The following is an 18,970-nucleotide window of genomic DNA, read 5'->3' on the forward strand; positions in this document are numbered from 1 at the left end:
TTTTAGGATTAACCAAACAAAACAGCAGTAACAGAACAAGAACCTTCCTGAGACCACAGCCTGCCCACCAGAAAAGAAGTCATGACCCAGCTCTTGCTTTCTGTTATTTCTTTCTTTAGGGACCTTGACATTTTCTTTCTTTCTTTCTTTCTTTCTTTCTTTCTTTCTTTCTTTCTTTCTTTCTTTCTTTCTTTCTTTCTTTCTTTCTTTCTTTCTTTCTTTTCTTATCAGTTACATTTTATTAACTCTGTATCCCAGCCATGTCCCGATCCCTCATTCCCTCCCAGTCCCTCCCTCCCTCCGTCATCTCCACCGTGCCCCTTGCCAAGTCCACTAATAGGGGGGACCTCCTCCCCATTCATCTGATCCTGTTTTATCAGGTATCTTCAGGACTGGCTGCAAAGCCCTCCTCCATGGCCTAACAGGACTGCTCCTCCCTTGGGGGGTGGGGAGGCCAAAGAGCCAGTCATTGAGTTCCTGTTAGAAACAGTCCTTGTTCCCCTCACTATGGGAAACCAATTGGTTACTGAGCTACCACAGGCTACATCTGAGCAGAGGTTCTAGGTTACATTCATACATGGTCCTTGGTTGCATGTCAGTCTCAGAAAAGACCCTGTGCCTAGATATATTTGGTCCTTGTGGAGCTCCTATCCTTTCCTCATCAGACTAACTCCCCTTCTTTCTTATGATTCCCTGTACTCTGCAAAAGGTTTGGTCATGAGTCTTTGCTTTGAAAACACTGCTAGTTAGAGTCTTTCAAATGCGCTCAGTAGACTCCTGTCATATGTTCAATGCGCATCCCATCTGTCTTTCTAAACGAGGATTGATAATCTTACCCCATGTCCGCTCTCTTGATTATCTTTTTTAGGTGTATAGATTTCATTATGTTTATCATATCTTATAGGTCTATATAAGTGAGCATATACTGTGTTTGTCTTTTTCCTTCTGGGATATTTCACTCAGGATGATCTTTTCTAGATCCCACCATTTGCCTGCAAATTTCATGATTTCCTCCTTTTTGATTGCTGAGTAGTATTCCATTGTGTAAAAATACCACAATTTCTGTACCCATTCCTCCCTTGATGGACATCTGGGTTGTTTCCAGGTTCTGGCTATTACAAATAATGCTGCTATAAACATGGTTGAGCAAATATCCCTTTTGTGTACTTGAGCAAACTTTGGGTATATACCTAGCAGTGGTATAGCTGGGTCTTGAGGAAGCACTATTCCTAATTGTCTTAGAAAGTGTCTTAGATAGATTTCCAGAGTGGTTGTATCAGTTTACATTCCCACCAGCAGTGGAGGAGGGTTCACCTTTCTCCACAACCTCTCCAGCATGTGTTGTCCCTTGAGTTTTTCATCTTGGCCATTCTGATGGGTGTAACGTGATATCTCAGGGTCGTTTTGATTTGCATTTGATATCTCAGGGTCGTTTTGATTTGCATTTCCCTGATGGCTAACGACATTGAGCATTTCTTTAAGTGTTTCTCTGCCATTCGATATTCCTCTACAGAGAATTCTCTGTTTAACTGTGTTCCCCATTTTTTTAATTGGATTACTTGGTTTGCTGCTTTTCAGCTTCTTTAGTTCTTTGTATATATTCGATATTAGTCCTCTGTCAGATAAAGGGTTAGTGAAGATTCTTTCCCAATCTGTAGGCAGGCGTTTTGTTTTGATGACAGTGTCCTTTGCTTTACAGAAGCTTTTCAGTTTCATGAGGTCCCATTTGTTGATTGTTGCTCTTAGAGCCTGTGCTGTTGGTGTTCTATTCAGGAAGTTGTCTCCTGTGCCAATGAGTTCTAGGCTGTTCCCCGCTTTTTCTTCTAACAAATTTAGAGTATCTGGTTTTATGTTGAGGTCTTTGATCCACTTGGACTTTAGTTTTGTGCAGGGTGATAAATATAGATCTATTTTCATTTTTCTGCATGTGGACATCCCGTTGGACCAGCACCATTTGTTGAAGATGCTGTCTTTTTTCCATTGAATGGTTTTGGCTTCTTTGTCAAAAATCGAGTATTCATAGGTGTGTGGGTTTATTTCTGGGTCTTCTATGCGGTTCCATTGATCCTCCTTTCTGTTTTTATGCCAATACCATGCAGTTTTTATTACTGTTGCCCTGTAGTACAGCTTGAGATCGGGAATTGAGATACCTCCAGATGATCTGTTGTTGTACAGGATTGTTTTGGAGATTCTGGGTTTTTTGTTTCTCCATATGAAGCTGAGAATCTTTTTTTCAAGGTCTGTAAAGAATTGAGTTGGTATTTTGATGGGAATTGCATTGAATCTGTAGATTGCTTTTGGCAGGATGGCCATTTTCACAATGTTAATCCTACCAATCCATGAGCACGGGAGATCTTTCCATCTTCTGAGATCTTCTTCAATTTCTTTCTTCAGAGACTTGAAGTTTTTCTCAAACAGGTCTTTCACTTGCTTGGTTAGTGTCACCCCAAGATACTTTATGTTATTAGTGGCTATTGTGAAGGGTGTTGTTTCCCAAGTAGGCTTCATCCCAGGTATGCAAGGGTGGTTTAACATACGGAAATCCATCAATGTAATCCACCACATAAACAAACTGAAGGAGGAAAAACCACATGATCATCTCCTTAGATGCTGAAAAAGCATTTGACAAAGTCCAACACCCATTCATGTTTAAAGTCTTGGAGAGATCAGGAATACAAGGCACATATCTAAACATAGTAAAGGCAATATACAGCAAGCCTATAGCCAACATCAAACTCAATGGCGAGAAACTTAAATCAATCCTACTGAAATCAGGGACAAGACAAGGCTGCCCACTCTCTCCATACCTCTTCTACATAGTACTTGAAGTCCTAGCCAGAGCAATAAGACAACTAAAGGAGATCAAGTGGATACAAATCGGAAAGGAAGAGGTCAAAGTGTCACTATTCGCAGATGATATGATAGTATATATGAGCGACCCCAAAAATTCAACCAGAGAACTCCTCCAGCTGATAAACACCTTCAGCAAAGTGGCAGGATACAAAATCAACTCAAAAAAATCTTGATTAATTTCTTTGATTAATTTCTTGATTAATTTCTTTAGGTATACACATTTTAGTAGGTTTATCCTGTATTATATTTCTGTATGAGTGAATATATACCGTGTGCTTACTGAGGGTGTCGATTGTGTTCAGAAACTAGAATTAAAAGACATGTACAAAAAGCAAGTCTTTGGGGCAGGAGAGATGGCTCAGCAGTTAAGGGCATTTGCTGCTCTTGTAGAGGACCCAGGATCTCTTCCCAGCACCTACATAGCAGCTCATTATTTTAAGGGATTCAATACTGTCTTCTGGTCTCTTCAGGGCACCTGTGTGCATACAGTACACAGAAACTCACACAGACATATACACAAACATAAATAAAACCTTAAGAAATCTGTCTATGGTGAAGGGGCTGGAGGTCTCTGCTGTGAAGAATGGAAACACGATAACTGAGGCCTTCAGGGGCAACAAGATTGTACGTCACATTTTATTGTGACTTTGTTCTTTGAAATTTGAAAAAGAATGATTAGTTTTCTGCAATTCTGATATTTGAGGAGGAAACAATGCTTGATCCATTTGGCATTTTTTTTCTGGGAGAATGAGAAGAAAAGCTCCCAAGGTAAGGGAGCTGAGAAGAGTTTTATGATATTGGGCGAGACTGATTCTGTTAGGTGAACATAACATGTAAAATAAGAATGCTATTTTATTTCTGTAAATATATTTTATTTTTAAATATTTAAATTTGCCTGCCTGCATGAGTGTCTGTGCATCAGGTGTCTATCTCCTGCTTGCAGAGCACAGAAGAATTTGGATTCTCTGGAACTGGAGTTACAGATAATTGTGAGCCACCACGTGGGTATCGAGACCCAAACCTGGTCCTCTGTAAGAATAACAAGTGCTCTTAACCTCTGATTCATCTATTTAGCATGTATATTTTAAATTTTAGTAATTATAGGAATGTATAGTAGTTCTCAATTTTTCTTTTCTTAAATTAATTTTTAAAGTTAGCATGTTCAGTGATAGGATCACATATAACATTTTGCACATACATAACACTGACATTTTAATAGCACTGATTGATTTTTAAATTTTTGGGTACACAGGCTATGTATCTCCTGAACTAATCAGCTGTGATATATACATTTTTTTTGTCAGATAACTACAGCAGTTCAGCAGTGTGTTCAGTACTTGGAATTGTGTGAGGCTATGAAAGCTGATGAAATTTTAAGACATTCAAAGCATTGTGGTAAGTATTGTTTTCTCTATAATATATATTAAAATAGCTAGCTTTATTATTAAAAGGAGCTTAGTAATGGCTTAAATTTCTTAAAATCTTATTTTTAAGAAAAGCTTTATTGTATTCATTGTATATGGTACTGTATTATATAAGGTTTTTTTGTTTCATGAAAGAAATATAAAGTTTATTTCAAGACATGAGTTTTTTAATTTTTATTTTATTTATTTATTTATTTAATTTAACTTTTATTAATTACACTTTATTAATTTGTATCCCCCCATAAGCTCCTCCCTCCTCCCCTCCTGGTCTCACTCTGCCCCCTCCTTTCTGCATGCATGTCCCTCCCCATGTCCACTGATTGGGGAGGTCCTCCTCTCCTTCTTTCTGATCTTAGTCTATCAGTTCTCATCAGAAGTGGCTGCATTGTCAGGGTTCTAGGTTATCTCCATGAATAGTCCTTGGTTGGAGTATGAGACTCTGGGAAGTTTCCTGTGTTCAAATTTTCTTGTTCTGTTGCTCTCCTTGTGGAGTTCCATTCCTTTCCAGCTCTTACTATTTCCCACTTCTTACATAAAATTCCATTCACTCTGCCTGTCAATTGGCCATCAGGCTCAGCATCTGCTTTCACAGTCTGCATGGCAGAGGCTTTCAGAGGCCCTCTGTGGCAGGTTCCAACGTTGTTTCCTGTTTTCTTCTTCTGGCTTTCAGAGGCCCTCTGTGACAGGTTCCTAGGTTGTTTCCTGTTTTCTTTTTCTTCTAATGTCCATCCCCTTTGCCTTTCAGGATGGGGATTGAACATTTTAGTTAGGGTCCTCTCTTCTGCTTAGTATGTTTAGATGTACAGATTTTAGTGGTTTTATTCTATGTTATATGCTTATATGAGTGAGTATATACCGTGTGTGTCTTTTTGCTTCTGGGACAACTCACTCAGGATGATCCTTTCCAGGTCCCACCATTTACCTGCAAATTTCATGATTTTCTTATTTTTCATTGCTGAGTAATATTCCATTGTATAGATGTACTCCAGTTTCTGCATCCATTCTTCAGTTGAGGGGCATCTGGGTTGTTTCCAGCTTCTGGCTATTACAAATAAAGCTGCTACAAACATGGTTGAGCAAATGTCCTTTTTGTGTACTTGAGCCTCTTTTGGGTATATGCCTAGGAGTGGTATGGCTGGATCTTGAGGAAGCACTATTCATAGTTGTCTGAGAAAGCACCAGATTGATTTCCAGAGTGGTTGGACCAGTTTACACTCCCACCAGCAGTGGAGAAGGGTTCTCCTTTCTCCACAACCTCTCCAGCATGTGTTGTCCCTTGAGTTTTTCATCTTGGCCATTCTGATGGGTGTAAGGTGAAATCTCAGGGTTGTTTTGATTTGCATTTCCCTAATGGCTAATGAGGTTGAGCATTTCTGTAAGTGCTTCTCTGCCATTCGATATTCCTCTACAGAGAATTCTCTCTTTAGCTCTGTTCCCCATTTTTTAATTGGATTACTTGGTTTGCTGCTTTTCAGCTTCTTTAGTTCTTTGAATATACTTGATATTAGTCTTCTGTCAGATAAAGGGTTAGTGAAGATTCTTTCCCAATCTGTAGGCAGGCGTTTTGTTTTGATGACAGTGTCCTTTGCTTTACAGAAGCTTTTCAGTTTCATGAGGTCCCATTTATTGATTGTTGCTCTTAGAGCCTGTGCTGTTGGTGTTCTGTTCAGGAAGTTTTCTCATGAACCAATGAGTTCTAGGGTATTCCCCACTTTTTTTTCTAGCCGATTTAATGTGTCTGGTTTTATGTTGAGATCTTTGATCCACTTGGACTTTAGTTTTGTGCAGGGTGATAAGTATGGATCTATTTTTATTTTTCTACATGTAGACATCCAGTTGGACCAGCACCATTTGTTGAAGATGCTATCTTTTTCCATTGTATAGTTTTGGCATCTTTGTCAAAAATCAGGTGTCCATAAGTGTGTGGGTTTATTTCTGGGTCTTCTGTTCGGTTCCATTGATCCACCATTCTGTTTCTATGCCAGTACCATGCATATAGTACAGCTTGAGATCAGGGATGGAGATACCTCCAGAAGATCTTTTATTGTAGAGGATTGTTTTAGCAATTCTGGGTTTCTTGTTATTCCATACGAAGTTGAGAATTTCTCTTTCCAGGTCTGTAAAGAATTGTGTTGGCAATTTGATGGGAATTGCATTAAATCTGTAGATTGCTTTTGGTAAGATGGCCATTTTTACTATGTTAATCCTGCCAAGCCATGAGCATGGGAGATCTTTCCATCTTCTCACATCTTCTTCTAATTCTTTCTTCAGAGACTTGAATTTTTTTCATAGAAGTCTTTGACTTGCTTGGTTACAGTTACACCAAGGTACTTTATGTCATTTGTGGCTATTGTGAAGGGTGTTGTTTCTCTAATTTCTCTCTCAGCCCTTTTGTCTTTTGTATACAGGAGTGCTACTAATTTTTTTGAGTTTATTTTGTATCTGACCACTTTGCTGAAGGTGTTTATCAGCTGTAGGAGTTCCCTGGTAGAGTTTTTGGGGTCACTCATGTATACTATCATATCATCTGCAAATAGTGATAATTTGACTTCTTCCTTTCCCATTTGTATCCCCTTGATCTCCTTCAACTGTCTTATTGCTCTAGCAAGGACTTCCAGCACTATGTTGAAGAGATATGGGGAGAGTGGGCAGCCTTGTCTTGTCTCTGATTTCAGTGGGATTGCTTTAAGTTTCTCTCCGTTCAGTTTGATGTTGGCTATAGGCTTGCTGTATATCGCCTTTACTATGTTTAGATATGTGCCTTGTATCCCTGATCTCTCCAATACTTTAAACATGAATGGATGTTGGATTTTGTCAAATGCTTTTTCAGCATCTAGGGAGATTATCACGTGGTTTTTTTCTTTCAGTTTGTTAATATGGTGGATCACATTGATGGATTTCCGTATATTGAACTACCCCTGCATACCTGGGATGAAGCCTACTTGGTCATAGTGGATAATATCTTTGATGTGTTCTTGTATTCGGTTTGCGAATATTTTGTTAAGTATTTTTGCATCAATGTTCATACGGGAGATTGGCCTGAAATTCTCTTTCTTTGTTGATTCTTTTGAGATTTAGGTACCAAGGTGACTGTAGCTTCATAGAATGAGTTTGGTAATGTTCCTTCTGTTTCTGTTTTGTGGAATAGTTTGAAAACAATTGGAGTTAGCTCTTCTTTGAAGGTCTGGTAGAATTCTGCGCTGAAACCATCTGGTCCTCGGCTTTTTTTTGGATGGGAGACTTTTGATGACAGCTTCTATTTCTTTGGGGGATGTAGGACTATTTAATTGATTTACCTGGTCGTGATTCAGCTTTGGTAAGTCAAATTGATCAAGAAAATTGTCCATTTCATTTAGATTTTCAAATTTTGTGGCATATAGACTCTTGAAGTAAGTCCTAATGATTGTTTGGATTTCCTCAGTGTCTGTAGTTATGTCCCCCTGTTCATTTCTGATTTTGTTGATTTGGGTGGTGTCTCTCTGCCTTTTAGTTAGCTTGGCCTAGCGTTTGTCGATCATATTTATTTTCTCAAAGAACCAGCTCTTGGTTTCATTGATTCTTTGAATTGTTTTGTTTCTAATTGATTGATTTCAGCCCTGAGTTTGATTATTTCCAGCCATCTACTCCTTTATGGTGTGTCTGCTTCTTCTTTTTCTAGGGTTTTTAAGTGGGCCATTAAGTTGCTTGAATGAGCTGTCTCGAATTTCTTCTTGAAGGCACTTAGTGCTATGAATTTTCCTCTTAGCACTGCTTTCATTGTGTCCCACAAGTTCGGGTATGTTGTGTCTTCATTTTCATTGATTTCTAGGAAGACTTTAATTTATTTCTTTATTTCTTCCCTGAACCAGTTGTCATTTAGTAACAAGTTGTTTAGTTTCCATGTGTGTGTAGGCTTTTTGCTATTTCTGTTGTTGTTGAAGTCCAATTTATTCCATGGTGATCAGACAAGATACAAGGGATTATTTCAGTCTTCTTGTATCTGTTGAGGCTTGCTTTGTGACCAACTGTTCTATTTTGGAGAAGGTTCCATGAGGTGCTGAGAAGAAGGTAAATTCTTTTGTGTTTGGGTGTAAGGTTCTGTAAATGTCTGTGAGGTCCATTTGATTCATGACCTCTGTCAGAGTTATTGTTTCTTTGTTTAATTTCTGTTTTGTTGACCTGTCCTTTGTTGAGAGTGCGGTGTTGAAGTCTCCCACTATCAATATGTGGGGATCTATATGTGGTTTAAATTTTATCAATGTGTCTTTTACAAATGTGGGTGCTCTTGTATTTAGGGCATAGATGTTCAGGATTGTGATGTCTTCCTGGTGGAATTTTTCCTTGATGAGTATGAAGTTTCCTTCCCCATCTCTTTTTATCAATTTTGGTTGAAAGTCTATTTTATCAGATATTAGAATGGCTAATCCTGTTTGTTTCTTGGGTCCGTTTGCTTGGAAAGTTGTCTTCCAACCTTTTACCCTCAGGTAATGTCTATCTTTGTGCCTTAGGTGTGTTTCTTGTATGCAACAGATTGCTGGGTTTTGTTTATGTATCCATTCTGTTAATCTGTGTCTTTTTACTGGAGAGTTGAGTCCATTGATGTTGAGAGAGATTAATGACCAGTGGCTGTTAGATCCTTTGATTTTGATATTGGCTGTGTTCATAAGGTTGTGTGCTTGGTTGCTTTTTGTTTTGCTGTAGTAAGGTTAATTATTTCCTGTGTTTTCTTGACAGAAGCTAATTTTCTTGGGTTGTATTTTCCCTTCCAGTGTCTTCTGTAATGCTGGATTTGTGTGTAGGTATTGTTGAAATTTGTTTTTGTCATTGAATATCTTGTTTTCTCCGTCTATGAGGACTGAGAGTTTTGCAGGGTATAGTAGCCTGGGTTGACATCTGTGTTCTCTTAGGGTCTGCATGATATCTGTCCAGGCCCTTCTGGCTTTCATAGTTTCTGTTGAAAAGTCAGTTGTGATTCTAATGGGTTTGCCGTTATATGTTACTTGGCCTTTTTCCCTTGCAGTTTTTAGTATTTTTTCTTTGTTCTGTATACTTACTGTTTTGATGATTATGTGGCGGGAGGATTTTCTTTTCTGGTCAAATTTGTTGGGTGTTCTGCAGGCCTCATGTATTCTTATTGGCCTCTCCTTTAACTCGGGGAAATTTTCTTCAATGATTTTGTTGAAAATATTTTCTGGGCCTTGGAGAAGGGCGTCTTCTTTTTCCTCTATACCTATTATTCTTAGGTTTTGTCTTTTCATATTGTCTTGGATTTCTTGGACGGTCTGTGTCAGGAATTTTTTGGATTTAACATTTTTTTTTGACAGATACATCGATTTCTTCCATTGTAACTTCTACACCTGAGATTCTTTCTTCCATCTCTTGTAGTCTGTTGGTTATGCTTACCTCTGTAGTTCCTGTTTTCTTCCCTAGATTCTTCCTCTCCATTATTTCCTCCATTTTTGTTTTCTTTAATTTTTCTAGTTCTATCTTCAGGTCTTGAGTTGTTTTGTTTACTTCCTTCACCTGTTTGATTGTTTTTTCCTCTTTTTCTTACTGTTTCTTCAACTCTGTTTCTTTTACTTCTTTCAGTGATTTAATTATTTCTTCTCTGAAGGCCGCAAACTGTTTGGCTGCATCTTCCTGTATTTCTTCATGGATGGCCATAATCTGCTCTTCTTTAACTTCCTCCATTTCTTTACAGATAGCCATGATCTATTTGGTTTTATCTTCCTCTAATTCTTTATGTATTTTATTTGTTTCCTCTATTATCCCCTTCATCAGTATAGATGTAAGGTCATCGTCTTGATTTTCTATTGTGCTGTGTTGTCCAGGGCTGTTTGCTCCTGGATGGCTGGGTTTTGGAGATGCCATATTGCTCTGTCTTTTGTTGGTTGAGCTTTAAGGCTGACCTCTACTCATTGGGCTGTTTTGGGTGTTGGCTGTTTGTTTCTGTGCTTCCTGGAGTCCTGAGGTAGGGAGAATCCCCCTGGCCGGAAGATCATATTTTCTGATAGAGTCCTCCTCTGCTTTTTGGTTATGGTCACTGTATGGCCAGTGTTTCTCAGGAATTGCCACTGCTCACCTCAGGTGTTTAGCCCTGAGTAGTAGCTTTGGTCTTTGTTAGGTGGGGGGGCTCTCCTCTTACTTGTAGAAGTTCTCAAGACAGCTGCCCCACTGCTGGGTTTCTCGTTATAAATTTAGTGAGCTGCTGCTGTTATTACAATTTTCCAGATACAGTCCTCTTGAAGAATCTGCTGACTCCCTGTGGGGTTTTTCTCCCAACAGGGAAATTCAGTCTGTTATCCTGGGTCACACAGTTCTGTCCGGGAAAGTGAGAGGAGCACCTAGCAAATCTCTGGGCCAGAGGCTGAGTGCTCCGCTCTGGGCCTAGAGAATGTGCATCTAGGTTGAGTTGGCACCTGGGGGCGCTGCTCTGGTCTGGAGGCTGGGTGCCTCACTCTGGACCAGAAGCTGTGTGTCTCTGTCTGGGATGGTGGCTGCAGGCACTGCTCTGGTCTGGAAGCTGTGGGTGCATCTCTCTTGAAGGATCAGGGGTTCCCACAGTTTTCACAGTCTAGCTAGGGATAACTGGTTGATCCTTGGCACAGTATCTGAGGGCTGCTGTAATGGCTCTCTGGCTTTTGTAGGTCTGGGGATGCAGCTGTGTGCCCCAGTGCCCTATGGGTACTCAGTAATGGCGGCTGAGCACAGTGCTCCTGCCTGCAGTAGAAGGCTACAGCCTAGAGTCTGTGTGAATCCAGAGAGTCTTTTGGTGCTGGGTGTCCTTAGCGTTAGACCTGATGATCCCGCCCCCTGGGGGTTTCCTCCTGCCAGGGACACCCAGTCTTTGCTTTGGGGACCGCCGTTCTGTCTGGGGTGGTGGCGAGTAGAACCCACAGGTACAGGCACCCGCCCCTGACTCAGCCTTTCTGGCCGTTGGGAGCCTGGACGTCTGCCTAAACTGGATAATTTTCCTGAGACCTTTTCAGGGTGGTGGTATCAGCTGATTGCTCTGAGATCAGACCAGCCATTTCCCTCTCTGTGGGTTTGCACCATACATTGAAACTCAATCTCTGGTGCTCTGGTCCCCTGGTGCCCATAGTTCTATCTGAGGCAGCGAATCAGGCGCGCAAGCAGGGCTCTGTGCTGGCGCCTTGGTTTCCGGCTCTGCCTCCAGGCTGGCTCCTGGGGCGCCCGCGGAACCCGAGTCTTTTCTAGGAGATGTCTAGGTGACCAATCGTTTCCTGCTCTGTGGGGTTATCTCTCGACTGGGAAATCCAGTCTATGGTGCTGTGGGCCCACAGTTCAGTCTGGGACAGTGACCAGATCACACTGTCGTTTAGCTCTGGGCTGGCGACCAAGCGCTTGGCGGAACCAGGATCTCTTCTGTGGTTTAGCCGGGTGAGTTAAAACTGATTGAATCCCTCACTGTGCGGTATACTCTCACCTGAGAAATACAATCACTTGTGTTTTATGGCCACGAGTTCTGCTTGCTGGTCACTGTGCTGATCCTGCTGTGCTGCTGTTCAGAATGAGAGTCCTCCTGGCGCCGCCATCTTGCCCCGCCCCCAAGGTTTGTTTTTTGTACACATATTTATTTTGTGGTAAGGACGTTTTACCCTTACCGAATCCCTCTGCCTCCCTTTTCCTTCCACCCCATTCTCCTTTATCCTCCTAAATGGTTTGGTCTTTGCTTTAATATCACATACACACACACACACACATATATATATATATATAAACACACATTTTCATATATATGTATGCATTTGTATATACATTTTGTTATGTGATATATACGTATACCTTGTATATTTGTTAAATGTATATATGTGTTATACACATATACATATACATATATTTTTGTGTATGAAATCTAGGAACCAAAAGTAAGAGAAGACATTTTTCTGAGACTTGCTTAATTTCTTAATATGATTATTTCTGTTTTCTGTCCCTATTCATTACTTGTTTTCTTTATGACTGCCACTTTCATTGGGTAAGATAGAACCTTGATGTATTTTAGTTGGCATTTCTCTGATGGCTAATGAGGCTGAATTTTTCAGATATTCTTTGATCATTTATTTCTATTTCATCTTTTGAGTACTGTCCTTCATTTAACTGGCTTTTTTTCTGATTGGGGTATTTGATTTCCTGCTGTTTGCCTTTGGAGTTACTTGTATTTTCTAGATATTAATCTTTCTCTGATATGTTGCTAGCACAGATTTTTTTCCCCTGTTGTGCAGGCTGTCTTCACTCAGTTCACTGTTCATTTTGTTATACAGATGTTTTTGACATGACGTCCCATTTGATGCTTGTTCATTTTATTTCTTGAGCAACAAAATCCTATTGAGCAGTGTGTCTTGGAATGTCTTCCCTAATTTTTGCTCTAGCAGTCTCAGAACTTCAGGTACTATTTTGAGATCTTGGATCTGTTTGAAATGATATATTTTTGTTTGTTTTTGTTCATGTTGAAAGATAAAGTTGTAGTTTCATCTTGTACCTGAGATAACAGTCGTCCCATATTATTTATTGAATGGACTTCTTCTACAATGTGTATTTTTTGGCCCCTTTGTAAAAATAAAAAAGCATGATGTAGTTGTGTTTATTTGAATTGTGTTGGTACCATGAATTTTTTAAATGTGGCTCTACAGGATAAGTTGAAATCAGTATCCCCCATACTTAGTTTCTTAGTTTTTTTCAATAACAGTTGCTTTGACTCCCTAGGGTCTTCAGTACTTCCATGAGAATTTAGAAATTGTTTTAAGTATTTCTGTGACAAATGATGCCAGAATTTTGATAGAAATTGGAGTGAACCTTCAGATTGCTTTTGGTAATATAGCTGTTTTCATTCCATATTCAATCTCGTCAGTGTTCTAAAGTTTTCACTGTAGAGCTCAATCACTTTCTTGGTTCAATTTATAACCAGGGATTTTTTTTTTTTGAAGTGGTTATGAATGGAATTGTTTTTCTGATTTTACTCTCAGCATGCTTGTTTCTGCTACTGATTTTTCATGCTGATTTTGTGTCCTGTCATATTGCTGAAAGTGTTCAACAGATCTAAAAGTTTTATGATGTTTTTAATGTGTCTTTTTTATGTGATGAATACTTTTTGCAAATAAGGATATGTTGACTTTTTTTTATTTTCATCCCTTTTCTTTCTCTTGCCTTATTATTTTAGTGACTGCCTCAAGAACTCTATTGTATAATAGTTGGTGAAAATGGACAGACACTCTTGTCTTGTTCCTGATCTTGGTGGAAATGTGCTTACATTTTTCCTCACTTAGTATAATTGATTGCTCAAGGCCATTATATGTAGCCTTTGCTATGTTGAGACATGTCCCTTCTATTCCTGGTCTGTTCAGGACATTTGTCTAGACATTTGTCCACTTCAGGCACCAAATGGAGCTAGCTTAAGTGAGAAGTCACTTGTGATGAAATTAACAGGGCCATGGGAGGCTACCTGAACCCACTGGAACATAGAAATCAGCGCCTAGATTTGGGATGTCAGGTATGGAGTTGCAATGCAAGATCCAGTATTTTCCCTGCTGAATTTCTTGTTTAGTTAGGCATTTCCTTCTTGTGGTCATAGTGTACTGTTCTCGACAGGGGAAGTTTACTCTGTGTTTTACATAATAGAAGTTCATAACTTCTTTTTCCTTTTTCTTTTTTTTTGATTCTTTATTAATTACACTTTATTCACTTTGTATCCCCCTTGTGGTTCCCTCCTTCCTCCTGTCCCAACCCCCTCCCTTCCTCCATCCTCTGCATGCATGCCCCTCCCCAAGTCCACTGATAGGGGAGGTCTTCTTTTCCTTCCTTCTGATCCAGTCAATTAGGTCTCATCAGGAGTGGCTGCATTGAGACAAGGTCTCTGTGTAGACCAGTCTGGCCTTGAGGTCTGTTTACCTCTGCCTCCTGAGTTCTGTGATTAAAGGTGTGTGCCACCACACCTGGGTTTTTTGTGTTTTTATTTTTTTTCTTTAAAAACAGGAATTTGCATCAAAGAATTTTCTTTGAGTTGTAAGAGACTTTGGTCTTTTGAACAATGCTGAAATTATTAAAGATTGAAGGCTTTTTAAATTGTACTGAATATTAGATGCATTTTGCATTATTTTGCAAGCCTCTGTGGGGCAGGTGGTGAATTTAATAGTTTGGATATACAGTGTTCCTCAAGATTCTTGTGTTTTAATTCTTGGTCATAATCCATTGATAGGAAATGGCATTCTGTTTGGAGGGATAGGTGCGTGAGAAGTGGGTCTCTGAAGCTCTTCTGTTAGGCATTTCACGGTGATAGGGAAGGTGACGAATATAGATGGTTCTTTCTCTGATGTACCCTAACAGTTAATTCTTACCAGTTTCATCAAGTTGTCTTCCTTTTTTTTTGCCCACTTTTCTCTCAAGAAGAGTCCTTCACTAAGAAAATGAAGGTTACATGCATGGACTCCCCAAATGTCCCCCTTCTGTGTTTACAGATGCATATTCCTATGCCTATACCAGCATTCCTTTTCTCTAGCATATAGTACAGAGGTGTCTTAGTTGGAGTTCCAACACTGTGCTAAAACTCCATGACCATAAGCCACTTGGAGAGGAAAGGCTTTATTTCAGTTTACAATCCCACATCACAAAGTTCATCATCAAAAGAAGTCAGGACATGAACTAACCACAGGCTTCTGGAAGCAGGAGCTGAAACAGAGCCCATGGAAGAGTGTTGCTTATTGGCTTGCTGCCTGTGGCTTGCTCAGTCTGCCTTGTTACATTCCCCAGGTCTGCCTGCCCCTGGTGGCACCCCTTACAGTGGGCTGGGAGCTTCCAAGTCAATCATCTGTCAGGAAAATGCTCCACAGGCTTGCCCACAGGCCATCCTAAGGGGCAGTTTCTCACTTGTGGTTCTCTTTTCTCAGATCACTCTAACTTGTGTCAGGTGGATAAACAAAAGCTGAGCAGGACAAGTGGCATCGTATTTTAGGTTGTCCTCTTGATTCTATTACAGTCTCTGTGTGTGCTTTAAAAACAAACCCAGCAGCTTCTCAGTGTGTGGACCCCCAACCCTTTGGTGGTGCTTAGACTCAAACTCAGGGCATTGTCCATGCTAAGTGACTGCACTCTCACTGAATTATATCCCTGGACCTATCATATGGGCTTTCTGTTGGTACTTTTCTCTGCATCACTCTCATGCTTGTGCATTTTTTCATGACAAATAGACCCAAAATAGAGCCAGTTTTGTACTGCATATGTGGATGACTATTCTGCTTCCTTTCTAAACAGTCTCTAGAGGGTTCTGTTGATTTTGAGTTCCAGCTTTGTATCTGCTGTCTGCTTTTAGCAATGAGGCTTCCTAATTGAGTACCATATGGTGTCCCCGTTGCCGATTCTCTGCTTAACCAGCCCCCATTTCATAGATTAAACTGCTCTTGATTCTTCTCCCTTTTTATAACACTGTCACTCTGTTTTGAATTTTTCCCCCTCTGATAAGCTGTTCTTGTTTTAAACATGAGAATTGTGGGAGAAAAGACAAAATCCATGATTGCCCAACTAAAGCAAACTACAGTTTGCGGTGCACTAGCTAGCTGTCTCACCCTCTGTAGGGATTAAGGAGCAAAGCCTCCTGCTTGGTTCTTGAAGTGTCTTTTATAGGAGAGGTAAGGTGTTCAGAGAGATGAATGAGTTAGCTGTTACACATTGTTAGAAAAACACAATGAAAAGGAAGGAACAAGGGTAAAATTGGCCATCATGTATATATGGTCCCAAGTAATTTACATCAGATCTAAGAAACAGGAACTTATTCTTAATTACAGATAGAAACCTTGCCTTGCAAGGATTTAACACAGGACAAACAGAAACTTATTCTTTTTCTAAAATTCTTTATTAATTACACTTTATTCACTTTGTATTCCCCCTGTGGTTCCCTCTCTCCTCCCGTCCCAATTCCTCCCTTCCTCCAACTCTGAATGTATGCCCCTCTCCAAGTCCACTGATAGGGGAGGTCTTCTTTTCCTTCCTTCTGATCAATTAGGTCTCATCAGGAGTGGCTTCAGTGTCTTCTTCTGTGGCCTGGTAATGCTGCTTCCACCTCAGGGTGGAGGTAATTAAAGAGCAGGCCAATCAGTTCATGTCAGAGACAGTCCCTGTTCCTATTGCAATGGAACCCACTTGGATACTGAACTGCCATGAGCTACATCTGTGCAGAGGTCTTAGGTTATCTCCATGCATAGTCCTTGGTTGGAGTTTCAGTCTCAGGAAAGTTCCCTGTGCTCAGATTTTTTGGTTCTGTTGCTCTCCTTGTGGAGTTTCTGTCCTCTCCAGATCTTACTGTTTCCCACTTCTTTCCTAAGATTTCCTGCACTCTGCTTAAAAGTTGCCCATAAGTCTCAGCATCTGCATTGATAGTCTACAGGGCAGAGCCTTTCAGAGGTCCTCTGTGTCAGGCTCCTGACTTGTTCCCTCTTCTCTCCTTCTTCTGATGTCAGTCATATTTGCCTTTCTGGATAGGAATTGAGCATTTTAGCAAGAGTCTTCCCTCTTCATTAGTTTCTTTAAGTGTACAGATTTTAGTAGGTTTATCCTATATTATATGTCTATATGAGTGAGTATATACCGTGTGTATCTTTCTGCTTCTGGGATAGCTCACTCAGGATAATCTTTTCCAGATCCCACCATTTATCTGCAAATTTCATGATTTCTTTGTTTTTTTTTTTTTTTCTTTTTTTTTTTTATTGCTGAGTAATATTCCATTGTGTAGATACTACAATTTGTGCATCCATTCCTCCACTGAGGGGAATCTGGGCTGTTTGTAAAAGAAACTTTAATAAAACTTAAACCACACATAGACCTCCACACATTAATATTGGGAGACTTCAACACCCACTCTCAACAAAGGACCAGTCAACAAAACAGAAATTAAACAAAGAAACAGTAACTCTGACAGAGGTCATGAATCACATGCACCTCATGGACATCTACAGAACCTTTCACCCAAACACAAAAGAATTTACCTTCTTCTCAGCACCTCATGGAACCTTCTCCAAAATAGACCATATAGTTGATCACAAAGCAAGACTCAACAGATATAAGAATATTGAAATAATCCCTTGTATCCTATCTGATCACCATGGACTAAAGCTGGACCTCAATGACAAAAATAGCAAAAGGCCTACATATACATGGAAACCGAACAACTTGCTACTAAATGACAGCTGGGTCAGAGAAAAAAAATAAAGAAATTAAAGACTTCCTAGAATTCAATGAAAATAAAGGCACAACATACCCAAACTTATGGGACACAATGAAAGCAGTGCTAACAGGAAAGTTCATAGCACTAAGTGCCTTCAAGAAGAAATTTGAAACATCTCATGCAAGCAACTTAATGGCTCACTTAAAAGCCCTAGAAAAAAAAGAAGCAGACACCAAAGAAGAGTAGACAGCTGGAAATAATCAAACTCAGGGCAGAAATCAATCAATTAGAAACAAAACAATTCAAAGAATCAATGAAACTAAGAGCTGGTTCTTTGAGAAAATCAACAAGATCGACAAACCCTTAGCCAAGCTAACTAAAAGGCAGAGAGACACCACCCAAATCAACAAAATCAGAAATGAAAAGGGGGACATAACTACAGACACTGAGAAAATCCAAGCAATCATTAGGACTTACTTCAAAAGTCTATATGCCACAAAACTTGAAAATCTAAATGAAATGGACAATTTTCTTGATCGATTCTACATGCTAAAGTTGAATGGTAAACCAATTAAATAGTCCTATATCCCCTAAGGAAATAGAAGCTGTTATCAAAAGTCTACCATGCAAAAAAGGCCCATGGCCAGATAGTTTCAGTGCAGAATTCTACCAGACCTTCAAAGAAGAGCTAACACCAATACTCTTCAAACTATTCCACAAGATAGAAACAGAAGGAACACTACCAAACTCATTCTATGAGGCCACAGTCACCTTGGTACCTAAACCTCACAAATACCCAGCAAAAAAAGAGAATTTCAGGTCAATCTCCCTCATGAACATTGATGCAAAAATACTCAACAAAACATTTGCAAACCGAATCCAAGAACACATCAAAGATATCATCCACTGCGACCAAGTAGGCTTCATCCCAGGTATGCAGGGGTGGTTCAATATATGGAAATCCATCAATGTGATCCACCACATAAACAAACTGACGGAGAAAAAAAAAAAACCACATGATCATCTCCTTAGATGCTGAAAAGGCATTTGACAAAATCCAACATCCATTCATGTTTAAAGTATTGGAGAGATCAGGAATACAAGGCACATATCTAAACATAGTAAAGGCGATATACAGCAAGCCTATAGTCAACATCAAACTGAACGGAGAGAAACTTAAATCATTCCTACTGAAATCAGAGACAAGGCAAGGCTGTCCACTCTCTCCATATCTCTTCAACATTGTTCTTAAAGTCCTGCTAGAGCAATAAAATAATTGAAGGAGATCAAGGGGATACAAATTGGAAAGAAAGAAGTCAAAGTATCACTGTTTGCAGGAACCAATTCTTAACTGTTTCAACAGCCAAAGAACCTGCAGGGTATATTGCCCCTGTGTTGGTCTCACACATATCCACCTGAGATGTTTTTCTCTTTTCTTTATTCATTCACAGAAACTTTGCCAGTTGCTTTCTTCTTCTTCTTCTTCTTCTTCTTCTTCTTCTTCTTCTTCTTCTTCTTCTTCTTCTTCTTCTTCTTCTTCTTC

General features: G+C 39.7%; 1 protein-coding gene across 1 annotated transcript in view; it reads left to right on the plus strand.

The window, feature by feature from the left end:
• The window catches only part of Tbc1d32 (TBC1 domain family member 32), a 233,866-nt gene that overhangs the window by 36,558 nt on the left and 178,338 nt on the right, over nucleotides 1-18,970 (plus strand). Inside the window, exon 11 of the mRNA XM_055599402.1 lies at nucleotides 4,158-4,248. Within this exon, the coding sequence (XP_055455377.1) occupies nucleotides 4,158-4,248 (91 nt within the window). The remainder of the gene's footprint in view (nucleotides 1-4,157; nucleotides 4,249-18,970) is intronic.

Source organism: Psammomys obesus, unplaced genomic scaffold (assembly GCF_907164565.1).
Source record: "Psammomys obesus unplaced genomic scaffold, mPsaObe1.curated_primary_1811, whole genome shotgun sequence".
In the NCBI taxonomy this organism is placed as follows: domain Eukaryota; kingdom Metazoa; phylum Chordata; class Mammalia; order Rodentia; family Muridae; genus Psammomys; species Psammomys obesus.